The 15000-nt window shown below is 47.3% G+C and overlaps 1 protein-coding gene across 1 annotated transcript in view; it reads left to right on the top strand.

Moving 5' to 3' along the window:
* LOC132960632 (serine/arginine repetitive matrix protein 1-like) overlaps window positions 1-10342 on the top strand; it is a 27041-nt gene extending 16699 nt beyond the window's left edge. The window contains exons 2-6 of the mRNA XM_061033241.1: window positions 1062-1294; window positions 7559-7724; window positions 7812-7910; window positions 8734-9241; window positions 9377-10342. Of these exons, the coding sequence (XP_060889224.1) occupies window positions 1062-1294; window positions 7559-7724; window positions 7812-7910; window positions 8734-9241; window positions 9377-10320 (1950 nt within the window). The 3' untranslated portion in view covers window positions 10321-10342. The remainder of the gene's footprint in view (window positions 1-1061; window positions 1295-7558; window positions 7725-7811; window positions 7911-8733; window positions 9242-9376) is intronic.
* The last annotated feature ends 4658 nt before the right edge of the window (window positions 10343-15000 follow it).

Below are 15000 nucleotides of genomic sequence, written 5' to 3'. Positions count from 1 at the left end.
CAATATATAAAATATAATTTAAAAATGTAAAATATAAAAAATAAAAAACACAAAATGTACAAAACATGGAACTTTAACTCCATGTTATTGATCAAAATACTGACAAACTTCCACGTGCTACAGAACGTCATTCTTCCACTGTGTTAGTGCAGCATTAGGCCGGATGGCAGCAACCACTGACCGGAGCTACAGCGCCCACTAGTGGTGTGAGGCGACGGTGCACCAACTCCTTCAGCTGAAACAACGGTCTCCTCGTCTGGTTATCAAACTCACATGTTGATACCTCAGTCTCGTGTGTGAGTGAGGATTGTAATGTTAAACATCGGTTCAAACTGTCCTCATGTCTGGTCTCCACACGTTAACATTTCAACGACTCGTATAGCCGGCCTACGAAAAGCTGAGCCCCCCGTGCATCAGTTCTAATTGTTTTCATGGAGGAAATGTCAAAACAAACTATCTTCTCAAAAGAGCTTCTTATAAACTCTCCATCTAAAAAAATCAAGAATGACTTTCACAGCTATAAAAAGGTTTTACCCATCAGAGGTTTCATCTGGTTCCTCAGACTATCATTCAGAAAGATGGGATAGAAATACTGCAGGTCAGTTCTCTCACGGTGTTTATCGGGGGGGTCTGCAGAGATTATCCCCACCTTCAGGAAGCTGCTGCTGGGCTGGAACAGAGACCTGCACTCTCTCCTGCTCTCAACATAATGGCTCCTTTATCTTTTTATATAAAGAGAGTATGAATCATATGCCACGTTATGTAACACTGTTGTAGTCATGCAGCTAAAAAGTTAGAAACAAAAGAAGTGAGTGACCTAAACTCCCACTGTGCCACAGTGTAGCTGCCTCTGTCCTGGATCCATGCTGCAGATAACACTTGAAGACCAGGTCCTGTTTTTAAATAAACCTTTTGGAAAGACATGAATTCTTACTTCTTGGAACGTTTCTGTTCCCAGATGGAGACTGAGCGTTGACTGAAAGCTTTTATTTAGCTTTTATCACATGTGCTGAGTGAGTACAATCCAGTCTCTGATCTGTACTGGTGTTCTCTCTCCTCAGGCCAAAACTCGAGAACCCACCCATCACCGACAGCGGGAGGAGCTTCATTACGTGGACGAGTACGGCCAGCCAATCAATGTGCAGGTTGAGACCAGGAGGGGTCATGGTCACAGGCGGCGGCGGTCCCATTGTGCCAACGAGTGCAGCGGCCCGACAGAGAGACACTGGGAGGCCCTGAGAGCCATGGGACTGGTGGAGGGGGAGGTGGTCCAGGGAGAGGCCTACAGTGCAGGGTGAGTTAGGGATGTTGATGTGAAGAGCTGCAGATAACGTTCTTTAAATCGTGTGTTTGCACCCACAACAAGCAGCCTCATGAACGTTCACAAGCAGCCTCACAAGCAGCCTCATGAACGTTCACAAGCAGCTTCATGAACATTCACAAGCAGCCTAATGAACGTTCACAAGCAGCCTCGTGAACGTTCACGAGCAGCTTCATGAACATTCACAAGCAGCCTCATGAACGTTCACAAGCAGCCTCACAAGCAGCCTCATGAACGTTCACAAGCAGCCTCACAAGCAGCCTCATGAACGTTCACAAGCAGCCTCATGAACGTTCACAAGCAGCTTCATGAACGTTCACAAGCAGCCTCATGAACGTTCACAAGCAGCTTCATGAACGTTCACAAGCAGCCTCATGAACGTTCACAAGCAGCTTCAAGAACGTTCACAAGCAGCTTCATGAACATTCACAAGCAACCTCATGAATGTTCACAAGCAGCCTCATGAACGTTCACAAGCAGCTTCATGAATGTTCACAAGCAGCCTCATGAATGTTCACAAGCAGCCTCACAAGCAGCTTCATGAATGTTCACAAGCAGTCTCATGAACGTTCACAAGCAGCCTCATGAACGTTCACAAGCAGCTTCATGAACGTTCACAAGCAGCCTCACAAGCAGCCTCATGAACGTTCACAAGCAGCCTCATGAACGTTCACAAGCAGCCTCATGAACGTTCACAAGCAGCTTCATGAACGTTCACAAGCAGCCTCACAAGCAGCCTCATGAACGTTCACAAGCAGCCTCATGAACGTTCACAAGCAGCCTCATGAACGGTCACAAGCAGCTTCATGAACGTTCACCAGCAGCCTCATGAACGTTCACAAGCAGCTTCATGAATGTTCACAAGCAGCTTCATGAACGTTCACCAGCAGCCTCATGAACGTTCACAAGCAGCTTCATGAACATTCACAAGCAGCCTCATGAACGTTCACAAGCAGCCTCATGAATGTTCACAAGCAGCCTCACAAGCAGCCTCATGAACGTTCACAAGCAGCTTCATGAACGTTCACAAGCAGCCTCATGAACGTTCACAAGCAGCTTCATGAACGTTCACAAGCAGCTTCATGAACATTCACAAGCAGCCTCATGAATGTTCACAAGCAGCCTCATGAACGTTCACAAGCAGCTTCATGAATGTTCACAAGCAGCCTCATGAATGTTCACAAGCAGCCTCACAAGCAGCTTCATGAAAGTTCACAAGCAGCCTCATGAACGTTCACAAGCAGCTTCATGAACATTCACAAGCAGCCTCATGAACGTTCACAAGCAGCCTCGTGAACGTTCACGAGCAGCTTCATGAACATTCACAAGCAGCTTCATGAACGTTCACAAGCAGCCTCGTGAACGTTCACGAGCAGCTTCATGAACATTCACAAGCAGCTTCATGAACGTTCACAAGCAGCCTCATGAACGTTCACAAGCAGCCTCACAAGCAGCCTCATGAACGTTCACAAGCAGCTTCATGAACATTCACAAGCAGCCTCATGAACGTTCACAAGCAGCCTCGTGAACGTTCACGAGCAGCTTCATGAACATTCACAAGCAGCTTCATGAACGTTCACGAGCAGCCTCGTGAACGTTCACAAGCAGCCTCATGAACGTTCACAAGCAGCCTCACAAGCAGCCTCATGAACGTTCACAAGCAGCCTCACAAGCAGCCTCATGAACGTTCACAAGCAGCCTCATGAACGTTCACAAGCAGCTTCATGAACGTTCACAAGCAGCCTCATGAACGTTCACAAGCAGCTTCATGAACGTTCACAAGCAGCCTCATGAACATTCACAAGCAGCTTCATGAACGTTCACAAGCAGCTTCATGAACGTTCACAAGCAGCTTCATGAACGTTCACAAGCAGCTTCATGAACGTTCACATGCAGCTTCATGAACGTTCACAAGCAGCCTCATGAACGTTCACAAGCAGCTTCATGAACGTTCACAAGCAGCTTCATGAACATTCACAAGCAGCCTCATGAATGTTCACAAGCAGCCTCATGAACGTTCACAAGCAGCTTCATGAATGTTCACAAGCAGCCTCATGAATGTTCACAAGCAGCTTCATGAACGTTCACAAGCAGCTTCATGAACATTCACAAGCAGCTTCATGAACGTTCACGAGCAGCCTCGTGAACGTTCACAAGCAGCCTCACAAGCAGCCTCATGAACGTTCCCCCCCCAGTGTCTCTACATAGGTCAAAAGAACATCATGCTATTGGAAGATACAAAGTAAGAGTAAAGGATCAGGGTAGCTGTTTGTTAACACGTGGGGAATGGTTTGAGGACTGTTTTTTCTTTGGTAAAAACCCAGAGAAGGTGCAGACAATATGGAATAGAATGAACCGATGGGAAAGAGGTTAAAGTCAGTGTTTGAAAATGGGTAAAGGATTGTTATTGGGGGTAAGAAGGTTGGGAAAAGGGTGTTTTAATAGAGACTGGACATTTGGTAAGATGGTAAACGTTCTGTTGTGGGCAGAGACTAAAGTATAAAAACAGGGTACAAGTTTGGGACGAGGGAGCGAAATCATCATCATGGCAGAAAAAGGCCAAACTAGGTCTAGTAATGGTTCATAAAAAGTCAATTAACTGAGTTTGGGGTGCGCCAGGTAGCCTTGTGGTTATATTGCGCGGCTGTAAAGATAAAGTTAAAGATAAAGATAAACTTTATTGATCCCCCGTGGGGGAAATTTGTGCATTACAGCAGCTCCAGAAAACAGGAATATAATTATTAAAAATAAAAATAGAAGTTAAAATCAAATCAAACATATTTACATTCAGTTAAATAAAAAAATACAATAATGTAAAGTTACACAGTAACTACAAAAAAACTACAAAAAAGGTTTTGTTCACAGAGTGTGTAGCATGAGGTGGTGATGCTGTTAAAGAGTCTGATTAAACAGTCTGATGGCAGATGGGATGAACGACCTGCGGTAGCGCTCTGTCTTGCAGGGTGGGTGTTTCAGTCTGCTGCTGAAGGAGCTGCTCAGGGCCCCCACAGTGTCATGCAGGGGGTGAGAGGGGTTGTCCATGATGGATGTCAGCTTCACTAACATCCTCCTCTCACCCACCTCCTCTACAGAGTCCAGAGGACAGTCCAAGACAGAACTGGCCCTCCTGACCAGTCTGTTCAGTCTCTTCTTGTCTCTCTCTGTGCTCCCTCCTCCCCAGCAGACCACTGCATAGAAAAGTGCAGACGCCACCACAGTGTCATAAAAAGTCCTTAACAGAGTCCTGCACACTCCAAAGGACCTCAGTCGTCTCAGCAGGTGAAGTCGACATTGGCCCTTCTTGTACAGGACGTCGGTGTTGTGGGACCAGTCCAGTTTATTGTTGAGGTGAACACCCAGGTATTTGTACGTCTCCACCCTCTCGATGTCCAAGCCCTGGATGTTCAGCGGTGCAGTCTGGGGTGACTTCCTGTCAATCACCATCTCCTTTGTCTTGCTGGCGTTGAGCTGAAGGTGGTTGAGCTCACTCCAGTCGACAAAGTCCATGATGACCTGCCTGTACTCCTGTTCGCTCCCCTTAGACACACACCCCACGATGGCTGTGTCATCGGAGAACTTCTGCAGGTGGCAGCTCCCAGAGTTGTAACAGAAGTCCGAGGTGTACAGGGTGAAGAGAAAAGGGGAGAGAACTGTCCCCTGAGGGGCCCCTGTACTGCAGACCACCATGTCAGACTCACAGTCCTGAAGCCTCACGTACTGTGGTCTGTTGGTGAGGTAGTCCGTTGTCCATGCAGCCAGGTGACGGTCCACTCCCGCCCTCTCTAGCTTCCCCCTGAGCAGTGCAGGCTGGATGGTGTTAAAGGCACTGGAGACCCTCACAGTGCTGCCGGTGTTCTCCAGGTGAGTCCAGGATCTCTGCAGCAGGTAGGTGACGGCTGGTAGGCGAACTGCAGAGGATCCAGATTAGAAGTCACCAGGGGGCGGAGGTTGTTGAGGACGATCCACTCCATGGTCTTCATCAGGTGAGAGGTGAGGGCCACAGGTCTGAAGTGGTTAGGCTCCCTGGGGTGAGATGTCTTTGGGACTGGCACCACGCAGGCAGTCTTCCACACAGTCGGGACCCTCTCCAGCCTCAGGCTCAGGTTGAAGATGTGCAGAAGGACCTCACAGAGCTGGTCTGCACAGTCCTTCAGGAGTCTGGAGCTGATGCTGTCGGGACCTGTGGCCTTCCTCGCCTTGATCTTCCTCAGCTGACTTCTCACCTGATCAGCTGTTATGGAGAGACCGTCGGAGGAGGAGGAGGAGGAGGAAGAAGAGGAGGGGGTTGTTGGGGGGTCGTCTGAGGAGGAGGAGGAGAGGGCTGTTGAGGGGGGTGGCAGGGTACTCAGGGTACTCAGATGGAGTGTCTGAGAAGCAGGCTGGTCTGCACTCTGGTGGGTGGGGGTGGGGTTGGGAGCAGAATCAAATCTGTTGAAGAACAGATTCAGTTAATTTGCCCACTCCCTGTCTCCTGCTTCAGGGCCCTTCCCACGCCTTCTGCTGTGACCTGAGATGTTATTCAGGTCCCTCCAGACTTCTCTTGCATTTTTATGTTGTAATTGCTCCTCCATCTTTGCCCGGTAGCTGGTTTTCCCCTCCTTGATTTTTTTCTTTAGCTCCTTCTGCACCCTCCTCAGCTCCTCTCTATCTCCAGATCTAAAAACCCTTCTCTTTTCATTGAGCAGGGTTTTCAGCTCAGGGGTCACCCAGGGTTTGTTGTTGGAGAAACACTGTATTTTTTTGGTGGGTACAGTGTTCTCAACACAGAAGTTTATGTAATCTGTGATGCAGTGAGTTAAACCGTCGATGTCCTCCCCGTGTGGGCTGCACAGCACCTCCCAGTCAGTGGTGTCGAAGCAGTCCTGCAGCGCCTCAGTGGCCTCCTTAGACCACTTCTTCACATACCTGGTTGTGGGGGGTTGTTTTTTTCACCATAGGTATGTAAATGGACTGCAGTCTCACCAGGTTGTGGTCTGAGCGGCCCAGGGGGGGAGGGGTGATGATCTGTATGCATCCTTGGTGTTTGCATACAGTAAGTCCAAAGTTTTATTGTCCCTGGTATGGCAGTCAACATACTGAGTGAAAGTAGGGAGAGTGGCAGACAGGGAAGCGTGATTAAAGTCTCCTGAGATGAGAATAAGAGACTGGGGGTGTGATGTCTGTAGCTGAGACACTACACTGTGGATGAGTTCACAGGCTGCTGCAGCGTCTGCCGAGGGGGGGGGATGTAAACAGTCACCGCGATCACGTGTGAAAACTCCCTCGGCAGGTAATATGGCCGAATGCCTACAGCCAGCAGCTCCACATCCTTCATGCAGCGCTGCATGAACTGCATGATGCTACACTCTCTGTACTCCCTCTGAAGCCGGGTGAGCGCCGTCAGCTCCTCCATCTTATTAGGGAGAGATCTTACATGCGCTGATGGTTTGTACCGTCTTTTCTTTTCCCGACACTTCACTCCGGCTCTGCATCCCCTTCTCTTCCTCCGTAGTTCTGCGGGGATGTCCGGTCTTTCGGCTGGATGTAACCGAGGTTGGCACAGCGCAGTCAGCTGTTCACGGGTGTAAACAATGGAGCCGTGACTGAATGGGTCTCCCGAGGAAGTTTTAAAGAGTCCACAGAGAGAGAAAAACAACAACAATACTCCAAAAAGAAGAATATCCATGTTTGCTGTTTGGAGTTGGAGTTACTCGCAAAGTTACAGCAACAAAAAGTAAATATTAACAAAATAAACTAAAAAACAATAACGAGTCCTCGTCACAGGGGCTGTGGGTTCAAATCCGACCTCTGCCCTTTGCTGCATGTCATCCCCCCCAACATTTCCTGTCTCTCCTCAAATGTCCTGTCTCATAAAGTCAAGAATGCCAAAAAAATACCTTAGATGGAAGAACTGAGTTTGAAGGTACAAGAATAAGACTTCTCCTTCTGTCTATCGATGACTCAATGGAGCGACAGTTTTCAGTTTGCAAGTTCAGCGCAGTGTTGCATCGAGTCCCTGGGCGCTGTAATACATATTCATGAGTGGAAGGTTGTTCTGCAGAGACAGCTGTCAGTGCAACACATGCTATGATTATACATGAAGACTATAAATATTCATCCAGGAATTTACATTTCACCGGTCAGTCCACTTCCACCCATGCACATCTGAGCAATAAATAACCCAACGTGATCTGAGAGCTGACTCATGAATTCTCTTTAGCACCTTTAAAACATGACCTCACTGCTTCCCCTGCACAGGCCTTACTATGGTCACATGACCGTGTCACCTGACCTGTACATGATGTCACCTGATGGCTATGCACCCAACGGCTACCTGGCCAGATCAAACGACCAGCATCCGGGTAACAGCTACCTACCCAGCGTCTCCTACAGCTTAGATCACCTGGACAGACTGGAATACCAGGTGATTTATCGGTTTTGTTTTGCAGACATAATAACCAATAAAAAGTCACATTTTCACCCCAATTTCTACGTATCTCTGATTTTATAGCAGGCTCCAGAAATGTTGCCCTACCAGCCCAACTCAGAGAGCTGTCTGATTGGCTGCTACAACACGGAGGAGATGGAGTCCAATCATTTCCAAAGACAGGTAGTTTCTTCATTTCTCAGAAACATCTTCAACCCTCTCTCTGCTTCATGTCATTCTCTTACCTTCTGTCTGGTCATGGAACTCTTCTACTTTCTGGTTTCTCCACTTGTCATGTTTAGAGTCATTATGGAGACCAAAAGAGGTGTGACACAGTGGGCAGAGTACAAACCTGGAATCCTTCAGCTGTCATCTGATGATGCTTTTAAGCCTCTGATTAATCTATGTTCAGGATTCTGCGTAAAGAAGAATGATCTGCAGGCACAGGACCAGATTTGGATGTTGGAAGTGTTCTGGGTTTAGTTTAGGTAGTAAAAGAATTCATTATCATTTCAGCTGGCTTTGGCTGTACACAGGAAAACAGTTTGTGAGAGGCGCAGAGAGCCAAAGAGGCAAAAAGGAATCCACCGTAAAGGGATACTGGAACATATCAGCGGTTATCGATGGAGGATTCGTTTTATTGAAATATTTGAAACAACATCTACATACCAGTGCAGCCAGTCTGCACTCCATTCCTGCTCCTCAGGTTGTTAGTCAGACTGCAAATGAAGTCCTTTACTGCTAACTGTTGTCTTTACCTGATGACCTGAAAATGTGCCAGCTGCTCAAAGAGGCAAATATCATTGTTATGGGTTCCATATCTGCTTTAGATTTCAGATCACCTAGATGCCGTTTCTCAACTCCATTTGTGTGTTTTAAGTTGCTTGACAGTTTACTAGTATGAAGAGATAGTCTTCTCCAGGATATCCAGTATTTAGATATCTTTAGGCTGTACCAGACTTTACTTGTTGTAACCTGAATGACTCCTCTCTTATTTCCTCCTCAGTCGGAGTATTGCCCTCCGTGGCGGTCAGATCGCCATCTTGGATACCTTCCTCTCAGTGAGCTCGACAGCGGGCTGGGATGTGGTCCAGACAGCCCGAACCACAGGATGCCGCTTTCTGAGGCCGAGACGGACGCCATGTCGTCGCTGCCGGGTCACACCCCTTCCTCCCAAGGCTCCTCCTCTTCCTCCGAGTCTCTGATCTCCTCTGAACCCAGCGACTCAGGCTTCCACAGCGTCAGCACGGGCGAGCACAGACGACTGCACAAGATTCACGGGAACCACGCCCATCGACAAACTCACCACCTTCGATCAGGCCACTCCCCCAGAGAGCAGAGAGGACGCTGGGATTTGGAGTCCATCCCCGAGACGACTCCGATGACTCACGCCGGCACACCACAGGCTTCCCGCTGCACTGTGGGTAACAGCACGACTACAACAGTTCACTTTCACAGAGCGGAGAGGAGTCCCACCTTACCTCGCCACCGCTCGCCTCCGTCTCCTTCTGTCGGTTAGTAAAATTACATCATCCATCTCTGCCGACCCTACAGTTTGTCTCTCAAGGGGCCGAGGGGAGATTTTTCCCTGGCGTACGGTGTAGGACTAAATGAAGATTTAATATTTGAAAACTTCTGTCTCTCTGCAGGTTGTCGTACTGAACCGTGCCAGCGGAGGGCGCTGTGGTTGGAGCAGCAACAAGGAGGAGGAAGGACAACAGAGGCTCCAGGGAGAAGTCGAACAATAACAGATCTGAGTGAAGGTCAACGCCGTCGCAGGGCCAGTCATCCCAACACGACGGATCCAAACACGCAACAAAACAGCCTTCAAACCAGCCAACCGGGGAACGCCAACAGCACGCCGGGGCCGAGGAGCAGGGCCAGTTATCCCAGTAACTGCCACTCCACCAGTCACCTCAGTTTGGACAGAACCAGTCTGACCAATCAGCAGAACTCACTGAGGAGCAGCAGAGGTTCAACCCGCAGCCGGGAGGACGACTCGCTCTCTAAGAGTCCGGGTTCTGGTTCAAGCGGGACATCGGACTGGCGTGGCATTCAGACTCTCGGGAATCGAACCAGCAATCCCAAAGGTCCGTCTGGTCCTCTGTACAGCACGCTCGGAGCCCCGCAGTGCAGCCCTCGCTCTCCACCTTCCCCCCGCTCCAGACTGTCCAATCCAAAGTCCGTCAGAAACCAGCTGCTCAGAGCCAGAGCTTACCGGCTGGCCAGGGAACGCAGTGAGGTGACGACGGATGAAGAGGTCCGAGGCGGGGACAGGGGGGGCGGAGAGGATGGGGACGAAGGCAGATGGGCGGGGCGGTACTGGAACCGGACCGAGAGGAGACGACATCTGGCACTGTCAAGGCAACACAGAGAGAGGAGGGTAGGAGGAGAAGAGCACGGCGGGGGGCTTCAGGGGGCGCTGTCGTCTCAGACGGTGCTGGAGCTGAGTCACATGAAACAAAACCGACTGAGGAACAGCAAGCTGCTCGATGATTGGACGACGGTGGAGGAGCTGCTGACTCATGGGACCCGGGTGGAGAGTGACAACCAGCTGTGTCCCAGTCCTCTGTTATCGGTTACTACTGTCTGATGGAGACCTCCGACATACAGTCACACTTTCTGTAACCGTTGGTTATTGGAAACGTCCAATCAGAGCTCAGGCCCGGACTCGTGTGGACTGTTGGGACCAAACTAGACACACAAGTTTTGGTCTGACGTGAATATTTTGCTGACAGAGGTCATGGATTGCACAAAGGTCAAATTATTTTGAAAACTTTAATTACATGTTGGTCCAGAAATTTAAGTCAAGAACATCAAATTAATAACAGAAATCAGTTAATGCTGCAGTGAAGCCAGCGGTCCAATCAAACACTTTGCAGGCAGGTCAGTTTTTAAGACATTTTTTTATGGGACTTATGTTGGAATTTAAATGAATCCGGATCTCATGGGAAGTTCTGACTTAAAGTGTTGGAGCCTCAAAGTGTTTCTTCAAACGGCTCGAGGACCAACAGAAATACTGAAAAAGTGTCCAGAGCTACAGAGAGGTTCAAATCCTACCGATGATGAACAACAGTTCAGTCCGAGGAGACCCTCTTATCAAACCCTGACTATAAGGAGATCCTGCAGGTTTGTACACTACAGACAGCCTCCGAATCTGCTGTGGTTACAGACTCAGAATGACTGGTCGGCTTCTTCACACACCAGACGGCCTGCGAGCTGTTGGAAACATCACACATCGCTTGTGTTGCCTTGTGACAAAGTGTCTCCATTTTCCTTTTTTTTGGTTTAACTGAAAACTCTTGGAAAATTATGAAACAGGAATTCTGCACCTTAATAATCAAACTCTAAAAATCAAAACTGCTGTGACAATTTGGGAAATACTGATTCACTTCCTGGTTGATAGTAAATGAGAAGGCTCTCGCGTCCTATTCTTCAATATGAAGCTCAACCCAGAACAACGAGGTTAAAAAAAAAAGTAGCTTGGCTTGAGTCTGTGGAAATAGTTCAGCATGAAATTACCCTTCAAAGTAAAACTATTAAACGTGTTCAGGCAAAAAGCAAAACGTTTTTTCATGCGAGGCAGTTTCATATAAATCCAATGTAAGCTCAAATCCAGCCGGGTCCCATGACACGAAAAAAAGCAAACAACGATTGATTTTTCAACTCACACAAAAAAATCCACCTAAGCATTGATTTCCTGAAATGGGGGTTATCAGGGTTAAATGTCACGTTTAATTTTGATCAAACTGTTGAATTCAGTTTTGTTAAAAATCTGAAAATGTTTGTTTATTTTCATATTCTGTTCAAATGTGAAGGAGACGAGTGTTCAGGTCAGTCAGACTTTTTTCAACTCAATATAAAAGGGAATCTGTGTGTGTGTGTGTGTGTGTGTGATGATAGAAAGTTTGATACTAACCTGTCAGTAGTGTTTAGCCAAAGATTTCTTGTCCTTTGTGTTTCCTGAACAAGATGAACTCTGTAATGTAAAAGTATATTTTAGAACCATATTTTACTTTTTTATATATTTTATTGATTTGAACGCCCTGCTCTGCTCGTGTGTGTGTCTGTGTGCAGAAACCAGCTCTCGGTCTGAACCTAGCATTCTAACTCCTGATTAGTACCGAGCTGCTCTGAAGTCTGTTGTGTTAAAGGTTAATAAAATGACCACGCTCATGCTGGTTATAGAGCACGTTACACGCTGATCAAGATAACTGTGTTAGCATGCAGCTAGCTCATTTAGCCCGTCAGCTTCTATATCTTCGTCTGAGGCCGAGCGAAAGTCTTTCAACTCTTCTCGCTGAGGATTCTTAAAAAAGGGAAATATGTTTTTAAGAAAATCAAAACTGTGACTCGACTTCTGTTTTTGGTACTCCTGATCCTCACCGATCACATTCACTTTTAAGTAACGCAAGAGAATGGCAAAGTCCAGTTAGCAGCGTTAGCACCAGCGCTAGTTTGGTTACGTCTGCCATCGCACTAATCTCATGTCAACAAAAGTGACGGCGCCGCACGATGACGTCACACGGAGGAGAAACCGGCGCACAGCGTGACGTCTACACAGAAACACCTTAAACTGAGTTTCTGAACATCTTCACCCTGGAAGGAGTTTTACTAACGGAGAGTCACTCATCACAAGATCCACACAACGACATAAACACTCATCAAAACACAGAAAAAACACACTAAGCTAAGCTAAGCTAAGCTAAGCTAACCTGCTAACATGAGATGCTTACCTTGAAAGAATTCTGAATATAAAATGTGGGTTACGTTTCTGTCCTAACTTCTATTAAAGTTATTAGAATAATAATTGAAAGAAAAACTAAGCAGCATCTGGGTTCATGTTCTCCAGGTTTGGTGGATCTGGTCCTGGTTTGGTGGATCTGGTCCTGGTTTGGTGGATCTGGTCCTGGTTTGGCTGTGTGCAATAATCAAACTCTGACCTGCAGTCTGTGTCCATCAGCTCTGTCCTGTGCTCAGGTCTATATGATGTCATGATGTCATGATGAGAGGCGAGGGACGCTTGGATGTTTTTTTTTGAGTGTTTTCATGCACCCTGTGACCTCAAAAATGTACGTGACGTTTGGATCATGACGTCCATGAAGCTGTCGGGCCGAGCGGCAGCCGGAGAGATGTTTGTAAGGTGATGTCAGTAAACTGTGAAAATCCAAACAGCCTGTTGTGACTTTAACTTTCTGTTTCCAGGTTTACTCCCTGGGACGTTTTGAAAGTCCTTTCTGTCTTCTGTCTTTCCACATAAAATGAAAGAGGACAGCTGCAGAGAGACAGGGAGAAGTGGGGGAGGGGGGTGAGACATAACCTCTAGGCTATTATACACCGCTACTCCAATCATTTTGTCTTTTACAACCTACAGGATGTAAACAAACTAGAGCTGTTACCGATTACATTTAATCAAGATTAGTCGCATGTTTGACATTCCAATTATTTTGCATTTCAAAATAAAACTTGTTAGGCGTTTACTTTGAATATTTGTCCTGTCTTAAGCTGATAGTACTTTACTTCCTGTGTGCTTTTATTTTGAAATACAGTAAGGCCCTTCCTGTAGAGTGAAGGTTAGGACAGGATGTTAAGCACAGAAACAGGAAGTGGTTAGGGATCCCAAAGTGAGGTCAAACAGCTCAAAGGTCTATGTGTGATGTCACTGAGACTACAGGGAGACACTGAGGACGATTATCTACAGAGAGCCTGAAGGGACAAACAGGAGGTTAATCATCATTAAGTCGTTAATTCCCAATTAACCCTTTACTGCTCAAAAGAAACACTTATTTAAAGTCTCCTCTGAGAGTTTGAGGCTCAGCTGCTTAGTGAAGACTCAGAGAGGACAGCTGGACACTAAACCTCGCCTCATGCAGCTTTGGGGAAACAAAGCATGATGGGTAAACAGACACGCACGCCGCCTCCCTGTTCAGGGACTCGGGCCCTGAAAGGTCGAGGCAGAAACTCCACACAGTCTCACCAAGGGAGCTCCCAGAGGTCTGCAGAGAGATCAACTTCAACTTGAGCTGTTTAACTAACTGACTTACACCGCCGTCGACCACAGTCCACTTGTTTCCAGGACAGTCCGCTCTGTTTGATGCCGGTCTCCAGGTCTCTGCGCCTGGTCTTCTTGGGCCGGCCTCTCCTTCTCCTGCTTTGGAGGTTCCATCTAAAGACCTGATCTCCTCTTCCACAGGTTTCTGACCCGCTCTCTGCCAAAGGTCGTTGTTACTGATGGGATCTGTCCAGTGGATATTTAGGCTCCGCCTCAGATAGCTGATGTTTGTACACTTGTTCTTGTGATATCTGTGATTGATCCTCCATTTCTGTCTCATGCTGCTCTTTGGCTCCAGCTTTCTCAACAGTAGCAGGAGTATACAACATAACACCAGTCAGTCCTCATGTGGTCTGATATCCATGACCTGGAAGTGAAAAGTTTAGAGAACTCCAAAACACTCCAGAAGACAGAAATGGTGGACGGTTGGGCTCGGGGGACGAGCAGCTCCAACCTGTGAGAAGAACCTCGAGAATACAGAAACGTTGTCGCTTCACCTTCATGTTTAAAAATACTTTTTAGACACTAAACGTTCAGTCTCTGCGTCGGTGTGGAATCGTTGACTGACAGCACTCTAACAACTCTCCACTGGTGGCCATGTTGTCGCTTCAGTCCTGCACCATGACCGTTGCTATAGCAACTGGTGTTTCCACAGCGGCTGATGTGTCAGCTCTCGGCCTTGTCACCATGGTGACGTGTTGTGGAGGATGATGGGACACGTCGGCTGTGCAGAGAGACGAGCAGCAGAGTGAATTCACCTGAGTCTGTTTCCAGAACGTTCTGCAGCGCGAGAGTTCATCCAGAGAACAACATTTATCACTTTAAGAACCAACTCCACAGTTTCCTCTGCTGTTGCTCTTCTTCCTCCTCTGACCTCAGGAATCTGCGTCATCCCTTCAACATGAGCTAAAGCACGGTGACCTCTGCTGGAGAACTTGTGAAACTACAAGTTGATGAAACTGCAGCAAGTGGGAAATAAAAAGAGCAGGAAATAGATAGAGGAGGAGATACTGACAGTTTGAACCACACTCAAATGATAAAATGTAAAATATGTATTTATTTATTCTATAAAATATACTTTCTTATAGCTCTATGAAGAAGATCAGAGACAGACAGACTTAAATATTTTCTGATAAGATACATCGAGTTTCTCTAAATTAATGAACCAACCCAAACACCTGATGACATTTAAAGCTGACATATCCTCCTCTTCTTCAGTGT

The sequence above is a fragment of the Labrus mixtus genome, unplaced genomic scaffold (assembly GCF_963584025.1).
Source record: "Labrus mixtus unplaced genomic scaffold, fLabMix1.1 SCAFFOLD_90, whole genome shotgun sequence".
NCBI classification, from domain to species: domain Eukaryota; kingdom Metazoa; phylum Chordata; class Actinopteri; order Labriformes; family Labridae; genus Labrus; species Labrus mixtus.
This window is presented reverse-complemented; position numbering and strand designations above follow the sequence as displayed.